This window comes from Neophocaena asiaeorientalis, unplaced genomic scaffold, assembly GCF_003031525.2.
Source record: "Neophocaena asiaeorientalis asiaeorientalis breed wild unplaced genomic scaffold, Neophocaena_asiaeorientalis_V1.1 scaffold230, whole genome shotgun sequence".
Classification (NCBI taxonomy): Eukaryota; Metazoa; Chordata; class Mammalia; order Artiodactyla; family Phocoenidae; genus Neophocaena; species Neophocaena asiaeorientalis.
In genome coordinates, this window is record NW_020175186.1 from 626718 (window position 1) to 641158 (window position 14441).

At 38.4% G+C, this 14441-nt stretch overlaps 1 protein-coding gene across 1 annotated transcript in view; it reads left to right on the plus strand.

The window, feature by feature from the left end:
- Positions 1 to 14441, plus strand: part of LOC112412867 (L-lactate dehydrogenase C chain-like) — a 29454-nt gene that overhangs the window by 244 nt on the left and 14769 nt on the right. The window contains 2 exon segments of the mRNA XM_024764613.1: positions 510 to 639; positions 5374 to 5491. Of these exon segments, the coding sequence (XP_024620381.1) occupies positions 510 to 639; positions 5374 to 5491 (248 nt within the window).

Sequence of the window (14441 nt, forward strand, 5' to 3'; positions counted from 1 at the left end):
ACAAGCCTGAGCCAATGCGCCTGCGCCCGGGCTGGCCGGGGGCGGAGCTTGCGTGCTGACGGAGGAGAGCCATGCGTGGGAGTGTGCTTGCGGAACGGTTCAGGGAGTAACTGTTGCTGTGCTTCACACCTCAACGGACTTTGCCGTCTTTTTTTAACTGGCGTAACTTTAAAAAGCAGCCTAACGGCCGTACGTTGCACATTCAGGCTGTTGCGCCACGCTAAGCGTTTGTGAGTGACTGGGACTGGAGCGAAAATAGTGGCTGGGGGCAGGGAGAACCTTTAAAAACCTGTTGGTTCCCCAATCCCTAATACGGATAGATAGACTGGTCCGTGTTCCACTCCTAGACCAGGAATTCTTTTCTTTGGCTTCCCCCTGCTCCTGGCTGCAAAATTCTGCAAACTCAAGAGGTAGTTACTTAGATGTTCAGTGTGGTTAGTACATCGGTAGGTATGAGAGTGATTAATTCAGGGACTTTGATTTCACTGAAATTGCATTATCCCTATCAGGTTCTCAAAATGTCAACTGGAGCAGCTTATTGAGAATCTAATTGAAGAAGATAAAGTCTCCCAGAGTAAGATCACCATTGTTGGAACTGGTGCTATAGGCATGGCCTGTGCTATTTGTATCTTATTGAAGGTAAGTGATAAGCCTATACTGTGGCTGAAAATAAGTAAGCACTTATAGGTCTTGTACATGATCATGAGTGCAGGGTTGCAGGGTTAATCCCTTGGAGCAAATAAGTATCATCTGATTTTTACACAATTCAAGAAACATTTATTCGGAGTTTACCATCTGTTAGGCATTGCCAGACTATTTAAATTTATTCCTAGGAGACACACTGATTATAGTATTTTGTTAATAGTATAACATTTTCTGTTAAAGTGATTCAGCACTTTGTCTTCCTTGAAGAGTAATGGGTGAAAATCATATTTCCCAATGGCTTATACTTAAAAAAATTTTTTTAAATTATATAAGCATTACATTCTCATTATAAAATAAAAAGTACCAAATTTGATAAAATAACAATGGAAGTCCTTTAATTTTCCTTTCTATTTCCAGAATATCTTTTCATGTACTTGTTGGCCATTTGTATAGCTTTGGAGAAATGTCTGTTTCAAATCTTTTGCCCATGTTTATTTTTCTTTTTTATTATTATTTATTTATTTATTTTTTGGCTGCACTGGGTCTTTGTTGCTGCGTGCGGGCTTTCTCTAGTTGTGGCGAGCGGGGGATGCTCTTCATTGTTGTGTGTGGGCTTCTTATTGCGGTGCATGGGCTTCCCATTGCGGTGGCTTCTCTTGTTGCAGAGCATGGGCGCTAGGCGTGTAGGCTTCAGTAATTGCAGCACACGGGCTCAGTAGTTGTGGCTTGCAGGCTCTAGAGCGCTGGCTCAGTAGTTATGGCACACAGGCTTGCTTGCTCCGCAGCATGTGGGATCTTCTCGGACCAGGGATCGAACCTGTGTCCCCTGCATTGGCAGGCAGATTCTGAACCACTGCACCACCAGGGAAGTCCTTTTGCCCATTTTTAAATTGAGGTTTCATTTGTTTTTGAGTTGTAGGAGTACTTTTTATATTCTGAATATTAACTGCTTATCAGGTAAATGGTTTTCAAATATTTTCACCCATTCCTTGGGTTTCCTTTTTGCTCTGTTGGTTGTGTCCTTTGATACACAGAAGTTTTAAATTTTAATGTAGTTCAATTTATCTGTTTTTACTTTTGTTGCCTGTGCTTTTGGTGTCATATCCAAAAATCATTGCCAAATCCAATGTCATGAAGCTTTCCCTCTATCTTTTCTTGTAAGAGTTTTATAGTTTTGGGTCTTACATTTAGGTCTTTGATCCATTTTTAGTTAATTTTGTCTATGATATAATGTAAATAGTCCAACCTTATTCTTTTTCACGTAAATATCCAGTTATCCCATTTGTTGAAAATGTTGTCCTTTCCCTATTGAATGATCTTGGCACTCTTGTCAAAAAATATCTGACCATATATGTGAGAGGTTTTTTTCCCCCTGGGCTCTCTGTGCTGTTCCATTGGTCTGCATGTCTCTTCATATTAGTACCACACTGTTTTGATTACTGTAGCTTTGTAATAAGTATTGAAATCAAGAAGCTTGAGACCTCCAACTTCGTTCCTTTTCAAGATTGTTTTAGCTGTGCAGTCTCTTGAGATTCCATATGAATTTTAGAATGGATTTTTCTATTTCTTTTTTTTCTTTTTTTTTTTTTTGTAGTACACGGGCCTCTCACTGTTGTGGCCTCTCCCGTTGCGGAGCACAGGCTCCAGACGCGCAGGCTCAGTGGCCATGGCTCACGCGCACGGCCGCTCCATGGCATGTGGGATCTTCCCAGACTGGGGCATGAACCCACGTCCCCTGCATCGGCAGGTGGACTTCATTGAACGAACTCATTGAACGTCTACATGTTCGACAATGAGGCAAGAATCTTCTTACTCCCTCTGGGCTGCTAGATAGCAGACTGTCAGACAAAGATGGAATATTGAAAAGAGATGAAATTAGAGGGTCAGTCAGGAGGTCCAGTAGTTGATTGACATTTCAGTAAGAAATAAGAGAGGGAAGAAAATTATTCAAGAGATAAAAGGACATGAGTTTGCAGATATGAAGAATTCACTGAGGGCTCAACACAATGAATCAATAAAAGCCTACTCCAAGGAATATTATCATGAAATCTCAGAACTCAAATTGTACGAGAAGGTCAGTTGTTAAAGCCCATTTATTTTCTACTAGAATCCATTGTACCCTGGCAAATGTCCAAATGAAGGAGAGTAGTTCAGGACCTTGTCTTCAAGTCACATTGATGTAAATTGTGGGATAAATGGAAAGTGATGAAAGATATTAAAATATTCATATTCATATAGTCCACTGATGTGAAGGGTCATAAGGGCTGTAATGAATACCATGACACCTGCATATTTCATGAAAGGTGGACTTTAAAGGTTTTATCAGGACATGTAAAGTTTTTAGGAGTGGATAGCAGTACAACCTACTTCCTTGTCCTGTACAGAGCAAAGTGCCCATAGCAGTTTTCCTTAGATTAATTTTTTTTTTCTATCTCTCTACCTTACTATGGTTACTCAGGACCTCCCTAGAGAAAAGATCCTGGGATACTCTTAACTATTCCTTTAGATTCTGGTAGGCTTAACAATCCCAGGCTCTCTATTTGGAATTGTATTTGAGAAATGGCTCATATAGATGTATAGTTAATTCTTAAAAAACAAATAAAAACTTTTAGGGATTATTTGAGCTCCGTCTTTGACAGTCAAGACAAATGGGGATGGAAAGATTCCCTTGAGAGAATTTTCTGGTAACCTGTTGAGAAGGGAGATAAATCAAGTCGGAAATATAATTTAAAAGCAGGCTGTGTTGGTTATTAACTTACTGGCACTCAGCTCCAAATTCAACTTTGTATACTCTGCTTTGTGATGCTGGCGCTGGATCTCCACATAATCGTTTTCTCCTTTGCCAGTTGGCATCTTGTTAGGTTCTGCCAATAGGGAACACTAGAGGAAAGTTGGGAGGCAGGAGGAGAACCATGACCTGCTGCTTCCTGTTTGCTTATTGTTCTGTTCACTGTCATCCCAGCTGTATCCCTTTGTCCCAAAGGTAGCAGTTGGTTCTAACCTCCACTTTGTTTTGGAGCCACCAGCATTGACCTCATCTTGTCCGTTTAGTGGTATGAGCAGTAGGCAGATTTTGCCTCTTCCAGAGTCTGAGCCTGGTTCCATGAAGCACCTCCTTTAGACTCTCTGCTTCCTCAGCCTTGGGGGTGGTAGCTTCAAGCTGCAGTTACTATCTCTGGGTTACCATAAATTTTCCCCTTCTGTTCTTTCAGCCATTCAACATCTGTCTAACCAATTCCCTATATTAAATTCCTTCTGTTGAAATGCTTAGAGTGGTTTCTGTTTTTCTGTCCAGACCAGACAGATACACAGATGTAAAAATGGATCTGTAAGCATGATCTGGTTTTCTTATCAGTTAGCTGAAAAGTGATATATGATTCTTTTGGATGAAACTCCTTATCCTTATCCTATTCCTGATGTATGACACATAATTTAGTATATTTTAGAATTTACCGTTTTCCAGAAAGGCCAGATGGTGCCTGATGTGGAGGGTGGGGTGGGGAACAGTAGTAAATAGGGACTTTGATTCCTTTCCCTTACTGTTCACCTTTGGAATCTGGCCACTGGAATCTGAGGGAATACATTCCTTCTTCTTCTTCTTTTTTGCCACATGGCATGTGGGATCTTAGTTAAACCCGTGCCCCCTGCAGTTAAAGCACAGAGTCTTAGTCACTGGACCGCCAGGGAAGTCCCCTGCATTCCTTTTGTATAGTTCTATATTCTGTTGCATGTGATGAAACCCCAATAAATTAGAGTATAGTACAGTATATAGAGACTGTGTATTGTTCATGTAACTGGAAAAAATCTCAGTAGAGCTAGCTTCAGATATTACTAAATTCTGGAATTCAGACATATCAAGACACAGTCTCTGTATATCTTAGTCCATACTTCCTCTGTTGGCTTAATTCTTGGGCAGGGTCTTTGTATATGGTGGTGAAGATGGCTGTACAGTTTGTTCTTAGAGTCTTATATCATTAGAGCTTATGATTGCAAAGAAAAATGAGACTTCATTTCTCATCTTCCATTTTCTAACCTCATAGACATTGTGCTCATTTGTTATGCCTGGGCCATATACCCATTTGTGAACTAATTGATGCAGCCAGAAGGAAGGATGGAACAATTGGTTGGGTCTGGTATATGCTTATCTACCCCTAGGTTGGAAGGCGGATGTTAATTGTAATATACTGAGCCACATGAAATGGTTTCCCACAGGTGGCTACCTTTAGATTTTGGCCATAAGCATTCATACTAAAAACAACTTCAACCAATTCAGAAATTAGGCATAAGGGTTAAATATAATAAAAACCTTTGAAAGGATTTCATAACTTTTCATTCATTTTATACTGTTACCTGAAGTGGAAGAAAACCAATTCTAAAAAACTTAACAATTACACGAAGGCAAGGCAATTAATAATTTTTGCTACATTCTGTTGTTTACCTTAACTTCTGGTCTCTCTAGGCACATTAAAAGACTTTTCTTGGCCATGCCTTACAGCTTGCAGTTCCCCTACCAGCGACTGAGGGATTGAACCGGAGCCACAGCAGTGAAAGCTCAGAATCCTGACCACTAGGGCACCAGGGAACTCCCATTAAGACCATTATTTTTATAACACTTTTTCTATTAAAAATGTAACACTCCTTTGATTATAAGATAACCACACAAAATTTTTTCTCTTTCTCCTAAAACTGAAATGGGAACATTTTATTCAGGACTTCCATGTATTTTAGGATTTGGCTGATGAGCTTGCCCTTGTTGATGTTGCAGTGGACAAGCTGAAGGGAGAAACAATGGATCTTCAGCATGGCAGTCTTTTCTTTAATACTTCAAAGTTTGTTTCTGGAAAAGGTTAGTTTTATAAAGTTATTTTCAGAGCTTTAAAAACAAGTAATGAAGTTTATCAAACTGTTGTCAATAAATATAAAATTTAAAAATAGCACTATTGTAATTAGGGTATATAGTTTAGAAGGTTAATTTTTTGAAAAAAAAAACATTCCAGGGGCTTCCCTGGTGGTGCAGTGGTTGAGAGTCCACCTGCCGATGCAGGGGACACGGGTTCGTGCCCCGGTCCAGGAAGATCCCACATGCTGCGGAGCAGCTAGGCCCGTGAGCCGTGGCCGCTGAGCCTGCACATCCGGAGCCTGTGCCCCGCAACGGGAGAGGCCACAACAGTGAGAGGCCCGTGTACAGCAAAAAAAAAAAGAACATTCCATTCTAATTGGAGAAAATTTAGTACATACAAAAAAAGTATGAAGAAAATTTTAAATCTCGTCTGTTAATGGTTTTGTTTCTTTCCTTTTTTCATTTTTTACACAACTGACATATAAATGCTTTTTAAATTTGCCATTCAGTCTTATATATTTTCTCAAGGATATGCAGTCTTGAATAGTTTTGTAATATTACTGATACATTTATCTATATTCTTTAACCTGTTTTATTTATTTATTTATTTTTGGCTGTGTGGGGTTCGTTGCTGTGCACAGGCTTTCTCTAGCTGTGGCGAGCGGGGGCTACTCTTCGTTGCAGTACACGGGCTTCTCATTGCAGTGGCTTCTTTTGTTGCGGAGCACGGGCTCTAGGCTCGTGGGCTTCAGTAGTTGTGGCACGCGGGCTCTAGAGCGCAGGCTCAGTAGTTGTGGAGCGTGGGCTTAGTTGCTCAGTGGCATATGGGACCTTCCCGGACCAGGGCTCGAACCCGTGTCCCCTGCATTGGCAGGCTGATTCTTAACCACTGCGCCACCAGGGAAGTCCCTAACCTGTTTTTTTGATGTGTGTTTTTAGAGGATCAGGTTTCAGGGTATAGTCTGAGGCTACAGAAGAGGAAATGGAGAGCTTAGCCCCATTAGCATTAGCATCATGTGTTGGCCAACTAAGAAGCCTTAGAGTATTAGGAAAAATAACTTTTATCATACACTGATGTATGTAGTGTGCTTTTTGGTAATGTGATTCAACAGATATACTTTCTTCTAGAATCCCTCTTATCTAACATGATTGGAAATGAAAGTGGTTACTTAATTTAAAAATGCCTGTTAGAAAGAACCATCATAAAATTTTATATTGACCTAAACATGTTAGTGTACTTAGAACTTCATTTGCTGATTTTCTGATTGTAGGGCAAGGACTTTGAGTATGGCTCAGCTGATTGGAGTTTTGCAGTGTGTTTTTTATAGCACACCAGTAGTAATCATTTCTATTTCTTTAAAATACTGTAATTAATTTAAAGATACTCATGAAGCAGTCTCATCACAAAATTCTATTAAATTTTTATGGTTTTTCTCCATTTTTATGTCTCTCATACCTAAGAGGAAGATTTTTAAACAACCTTCTTTTAATATGTCTTTCTAAAGCATTCAACTTAATTTTCATAGTAACAATCATTAAAAAAATTAATTATGAAATACTTCAGATATAAGAAGTTTTAAGTATAACAAACATCAGTGTATCCAACACCCAGCAAAAGAAATAAAACATTACCAATCCACTTGATACATTCTGTGTGTTACATCTATTCATATCTCAATCCTGAATGTAGTGTTTACCTTTACCGTGTATTTCTTTCACCCTCATATTTTAGTGATTTACATCATATTATATAATTAATAGCTATATCTGGCATAAATATATTTGGGTATAAGCGTGACAGATTCTTGATATGCAGCAACTCATGAGCAGAAGTATACAGATGCACTAGACAGAAGTCTGCTAGTTGAGAGTGTTCAGTGTGCCTTGGGTATCAGTATGTTTTACATCAGTTAATCTGTTGAGTTTATTGAGTGGAGTCAAGTTAAAAGAACTACTCCTATATTAAAATACTTTAAAAAATCATTCAGCCTTTAATTTCTAGTCATATGGCAGGATAAGTACCTGAATCAATCCTTTTAGTAAAGGGGAAGAAGTAAAATTATAAAAACATACTTTTTGATTTTATAAAAAAATCAAAAAGAAGATAAATATAAGAAGAGGGACAACATATAGAACTAAATAAGAGTTTAGCAAGGATGCCAGACACAAAATTATTAACTATTAATAATTATTAACTATTAATATTAACTATTATTATTAAAAATCTATTCAAAAACAAGCAAAAAATTTTAAAGGTATTATTTGTTATCAAATATAGGAAGTACCTAGGAATAAATCTAACAAGACATGGTATAAGAGCTTTTATGCAGAAAATAATACAGCCTCATTGAAAGATGTTAAATATCTAAATAAATGAAGAGATATGCCTTGTTCATAAAAGTCTCAATATTGTAAGATGTCTGTTCTTCCCATATTGATTATAGATTATATGCAATCACAGTCAAAACCCAACAAGTTTTATTGTTGTTGTTGTACATAATAAACTAATTCTAAAATTCATTCAGAAATTCAAAGGTCCAAGAATAGACAAGATACTTTTTTAAAACATTGTTAAAAACACTTATTTTGATACAGTCTATCATAAATAAGTCAGTAGAGGTTCCACTCTGCCACAGATGCAGCTGTGCAGTGAGAACCCTGTGCCATCCAACTGGTAAATGTCTGAAAGATGTTCCATTTCACCTCCCAGGCAGAGTGCACACCTTGCATGCTCTTCCTGTCCATTGATCGCTTCCAAATCCAGATGACCAAATAGTCCTTTATCCCCAAAGCAGGTTCAAAACAGTAGATTCAGGCATTCTTCTCAAATCCCAGGTAAATCTTAAAAGGAACAGAGCTCCAGTGGATGGCGAAGTGCCCACCCTTGAAGAGCTGCTGCAGCCTTTGCTCAGCTTCACCATGGCAACAGCCTGGGCTGCGCAGTCAAGAATACTCTTGAAAAAGAACAAGGTGGTGAGAACTTGCTTTACCAGATATCAAGACTTATTACAAAGCTACACTAATTAAGTGCAGAGACAAACAAAAGATTGTTATATAACACTGATCATATTGTAGATCAATGGGAAATTTGCAGACTTATAAATTCTTTTTCTTATGGCAATAGTTGTTTTTATGGAAAGAAATAAAATTGAACCCTTTCCTTTTTAAAAAAAAATATATTTTTTAAATTTATTTGGCTGCAACGGATCTTCGTTGCGGCATGCAGGATCCTTAGTTGCGGCATGCAGGATCTTTAGTTGCGGCATGTGGGATCTAGTGCCCTGACCAGAGCTGGAACCTGGGTCCCCTGCATTGGGAGCACAGAGTCTTAGCCACTGGACCACCAGGGAAGTCCCCTGAACCGTTTCTTGATAACACACACAATTCCAAATTGGTTAAAGACCAAAAATATGAAAGGCAAAACTTCAAAGCTTCTGTTTAGAAGGTAACATAGAATATCTTTATGACATCAGGATAGGGAAGAATTTATTAAACACAAGGACACAAAAAGCATAAACAGTAAAGGAAAGAGTATAAAGTTTAGTGTTTATGTTCTTAAAAAGGCACTAAAAGAGTGAAGAGACAAAGTGTAAACTGAGAGAAAACATTTGCAACATAAACAACTGGCAAAGGAATTGTGTTCAGACTAAAAGTACTTGTGTAATAAATAAGATAAATATAGGTAGCCCAACAGAAGAATAGGAAAAGACTTGAACATTTCACAAAAGAAGAAACTCGAATTGCCTATAAATATAGGAAAAGACAATCTCATTAGTAACCAAGAAAATAAAAAGTATATCAATATACCATTACACACCTATTAGATTGGCAAAAGTGAGATAATACTAAGTGTTTGTCAGGATGTGGAACAATGGGTTTTCTCATGCATGACATGTAGAAATGTATTATAGTAAAACTATGTTTTCTTTTAAGTTTGTCATTACCTGGTGAAGTTGAACATGAACATATCCCAAACCTAGAAATTGCACTCCTAGGTATATTCCCAAGAGAAATTTGTGTACATGTGCACTAAGATACATGTACAAGGATGTATAGTGTTGTCATTTGTAATAGCCCCAAACTGGAAATAATTCACTGTATGACAATACTAAGTTGATCAATTATGCAGTATAATATTACACAGCAATGAAAGTGAATGAACTAGAGGGACACACATTAACATGGATAAATGTCAGATATTTATCTAAAGTAATACATACCTTATGATTCAAAACAGATAAAGCTTAATATGTTATTTGAATATGAATAGGTAGTAAACCTTTTTAAGGTTTTAAGGTAGTATGAGACCAGAATCTGTTATTATGGATCTAATGATCAAGTTAGGGGTATAAATACAACATAACCACAGGAAGATAACATAAGGCGCTATAAATAAGGACTATGTGAGAATTATAGGCAGTAAGTGCTATAAAAATTCAGTGAAGCCAGAGTAGTATTTATGAATGATATAATTAGGGGATGCCTGGCAGAGGAATTGGTATTTGAAGAAGCCTTTGCTCCAGACCACTATGGTTTGCTGTCTCTGGGAGGACTGAGTTATATTTAGAAAGGAAAATAAATAACAGGTAAGGAGATGATGGCATTAACAGAATCAGGGTACCTGGAAAATCTGAAATAAAAATAAGACACAAAGCTAGTAAGTTAACTTGTTGGCAGATTGTGAAAAGACTCGATATTTTACTCTGGTATACACTTTAATTGAAGTTGTCGGACATAATATTTCAAATAGTTGATCTGAGCTATGGCGAGATGATTCTGGAGAAGTTGCGAGGCTTTTTGCCAGTTTATTCTCTAAAAGTCGAGGGGGGAGGAGGGAGAAAACGAGGGGCTGGGATAGAGAGTTACAGAGAGAGACACAGAGGTTGAGAGATTACTTTAGATTTCTGTGGTTAGATAAGACTTTATGGAAGATGATGTCAAGCAAGGTCTTTGAGCAAGAGTGAGTAGACTATATGTATGCAGAGAGAGAAGAGAACTTCCTCCTGTAGATCTTTTTTTTTTTTTTTTTTTCTTGCGGTAAGCGGGCCTCTCACTGTTGTGGCCTCTCCCGTTGCGGAGCACAGGCTCCGGACGCGCAGGCTCAGCGGCCATGGCTCATGGGCCCAGCCGCTCCGCGGCATGTGGGATCTTCCCGGACCGGGGCACGAACCCGTGTTCCCTGCATCGGCAGGCGGACTCTCAACCACTGCGTCACCAGGAAAGCCCTGTGTAGATCTTTTATTTGATACAAGGGAAAGATAATCTCTTAGATTAATGTGAAACTTGCCAGCCTAAGAAATGAAATTCTCTAAGTTTGTCTTTCTAATTAAAATCTTTACTGGGGCAGGAAAACCATTCAAATGTTTACGGTTTATAAATTGGATTAGAAAGATATAAGAATGATCATAGAGATGCAATAGTATGTTTAAAATCAAGCAAATTTCCTTTTCAAAAGAGCATAAAAATAAGTTTTTTTAAAATGGAGATGGCATATAGAGATTTTAGCTAATTTAGTTTTTGACATCCAAATAGAAAATAACTTCTAAGTATATGATAGTTTTTAAAAAGTCCAGCATGGGATAGTGAGCATTGTAACATATTGTCGTTGTTTTTTTTTTTATTTAATTTACTTATTTTTTAAAAGTGTTGGCTGCGTTGGGTCTTCGTTGCTGCACGCGGGCTTTCTCTAGTTTCAGTGAGTGTGGGCTACTCTTCGTTGCGGTGCGTGGACTTCTCATTGTGGTGGCTTCTCTTGTTGTGGAGCACGGGCTCTAGGTGCACGGGCCTCAGTAGTTGTGGCTCGCGGGTTCTAGAGCGCAGGCTCAGTAGTTGTGGCGCACAGGCTTAGTTGTTCCGCAGCATGTATGATCTTTCCGGACCAGGGCTCGAACCCGTGTCCCCTGCATTGGCAGGCAGATTCCCCACCAGGGAAGCCCCCTCTGCCCATTTTTAAATCGGAATTTTTGGTATTGAGTTGTATGAGTTCCTTAGATGTTTTGAATATTAACCCCTTATAAGATACATGGTTTGCAAATATTTTTTTTTGTTTGATGTAGTCCCAGTCATTTATTTTGCTTTTGTTGCTTGTGCTTTTGGTGTCATATCCAAAAAAATCATTGCCAAGACCAATGTCAAGGAGTTTTTCCCCTACATTTTCTTCTAGGAGTTTTACACTTTGAGGCTTCTGTTTAAAGCTTTAATCCATTTTAAGTTGATTTTTGTGAGCAGCATAAGATATGGGTCCAGTTTCATTCCTCTGCATGTGATTATTCAGTTTCCCAACACCATTCATTGTAAAGACTGTATTTTTCCACTGAGTATTCTTGGCTCCCTTGTCAAATATCCGTTGACAGTATCTGCAAGGGCTTATTTCTAGGCTCTCGATTCTGTTTCATTGGTCTATGTCTCTTTTTATTCCAGTACTATACTGCTTTGATTACTATAGCTTTGTAATATAGTTTGAAATCAGGCAGTGTGATGCCTCTAACTTTTTTCTTCTTTCTCAGGATTGCTTTGGCTATTTGGGGTCTTTTGTGGCCCCATATGAATTTTAGGATTGTTTTTTATATTTCTGTGAAAGATGCCATTGGTATTTTAGATTGCATTGAATCTATGGAATGCTTTGGATAGTGTGAACATTTTAACAATATTACTACTTCCAATCCATGAACGTGGGATGTTTTTCCATTTATTTGTGTCTGCTTCATTTTTTTGCGTCAAAGTCTTATAGTTTTGAGTGTGCAGATATTTAATCTCTTTGATTAAATTTATTCCTAAGTATCTATTGTTTTTGATATTATTGTGAATGGGATTGTTTTCTTTCTTTATTTTTCAGGTAATTTGTTGTTAGTGTATAGAAACAACTGATTTCTGTATTTTGTATCCTGAAACTTCACTAAATGTACTGATTAGTTCTATTAGTTTTTGGTGGGGTCTTTAGGATTTTCTATAAATAAGGTCGTATTATCTGTTATCAGAGACAGTTTTACTTCTTTTATTCTGATTTGGATACCTTTTCATTTTGGCTCCTGCCTTATTGCTCTGGCTAGGACTTTTCAGTACTGTGTTGAATAGGAGTGGTGAGAGTGGGAACACTTGTCTTGTTGCTGATCTTAGAGGAACAGCTTTCAGGTTTTCACCTTTGAGTATGTTAGTTGTGGGCTTGTTATATATGGCTTTTATTATGTTTAGGTACATTCCTTCTCTACCCACTTTGTTGATGTGATATTGACATGAACAGATATTGAATTTTGGTAATTGCTTTTTCTGCATCTATTGTGATGATAATAAAATTTTTATTGTTAATGTGGTATATCACATTTATTGATTTGCATATGTTAAAACATCCTTACATCCCAGGGATAAATCCCACTTGATCATGATTTATGATCCTTTCAATATATTGTTGAATTTGGTTTGCTAATATTCTGTTGAGAATTTTTGCATCTGTATTCATCAGGGAAATTGGCCTGTAGTTTTCCTGTAGCAGCCTTATCTGGTTTTGGTATTAGAGTAATGTTGGTCTCATAAAATGAGTGTGGGAGTTTTCCCTACTCTTCAATTTTGGGGAAGAGTTTGAGAAGGATTGGCATTAATTCTTTAAATGTTTGGTAGATTCACCAGGGAAGCCATCTGGTCCTGGACTTCTCTTTGTTGGGAGATATTTGATTACTGATTCAATCTCTTTACTCATTATTCTATTTCTTCATTATGTAGTGTTGGTAGGTTTATGTTTCTAGGAATTTATCCATTTCCTCTAGGGTATCCAATTTGTTGGCATATAATTGTTCATAGTAGTGTCATGATCCTTTGTATTTGTGTGGTATCAGTCATAAGGTCTCTGTTTTCATTTCTGATTTTATTTGAGTCTTCGCTCTTTTTTCCTTAGTCTAGTTTATCAATTTTAACTTTTCAAAAAACCAGGTGTTAGTTTCATTGACCTTTTCTATTGTCCTTTTAGTCTCTGTTTAATTTATCTCCACTCTGATCTTTCCTTCCTTCTGCTAACTTTGGACTTGGTTTGTTCTTCTATTACTGGCTCCTTGAGGTTGTTTATTTGAGGTCTTTCTCTTTTCTTAATGTAGGCATTTCATGCTGTATAGACTTTCCTCTCTACAAACTGCTCTTGCTTCATCCCATAAGTTTTCGTATGTTGTGTTTCCATTTTCATTGTTTCAAGATATTTTTAAATTTCCCTTTTGATTTCTTCTTTGACTCTTTGGTTGTTCAGGTGTGTGTTGTTTAATTTCCATATATTTTTGAACTTTCCAGTTTCCCTCCTGTTAATTTCTAGTTTTGTAACATTGTGTTTGGAAAAGATACTTGGTATGTTTTTGTTTTTGTTTTTGTTTTTTTTGCGGTACACGGGTCTTTCACTGCTGTGGCCTCTCCCATTGCGGAGCACAGGCTCTGGACACACAGGCTCAGCGGCCATGGCTCACGGGTCCAGCCGCTCCGCGGCATGTGGGATCTTCCCGGACCGGGGCATGAACCCCTGTCCCCTGCATCAGCAGGCAGACTCTCAACCACTGTGCCACCAGGGAAGCCCTAGGACCATTTTTTTTTGGATCCATTTTTATTGTACAGTCAACGACCTCTCCAGATTTGGTAAAATAGTTCTTTAGGTCCTTTTTGCTGGTATCCCAGCTCAGGCCACCAGTGAACAGTTTTCCTGCATCCTCCTTGTTCTTGCTGACGTTTATCTAGTAGCCCTCCGTGCTGTTCTGGTTGCCAGCCTGGGGCGCCGTGTTTCCGCCTTCAGCACCCACTGTGACCCCAGTGCCGGCTGGCGACTTGCCTTCAGTGGTGGCCTCATGTCCGCAGTCGGTGGCGCCCATTGTCTCCATGGGCTGCTCCTCATCTGTTTCTGACATGCTAGGCCGTGGCATACGGCTCCAACCCAGAAGCTTGCCCGGGCCCGTGTGGTGCCTCCACCTCTAGTTTTTTTCTTATAGTG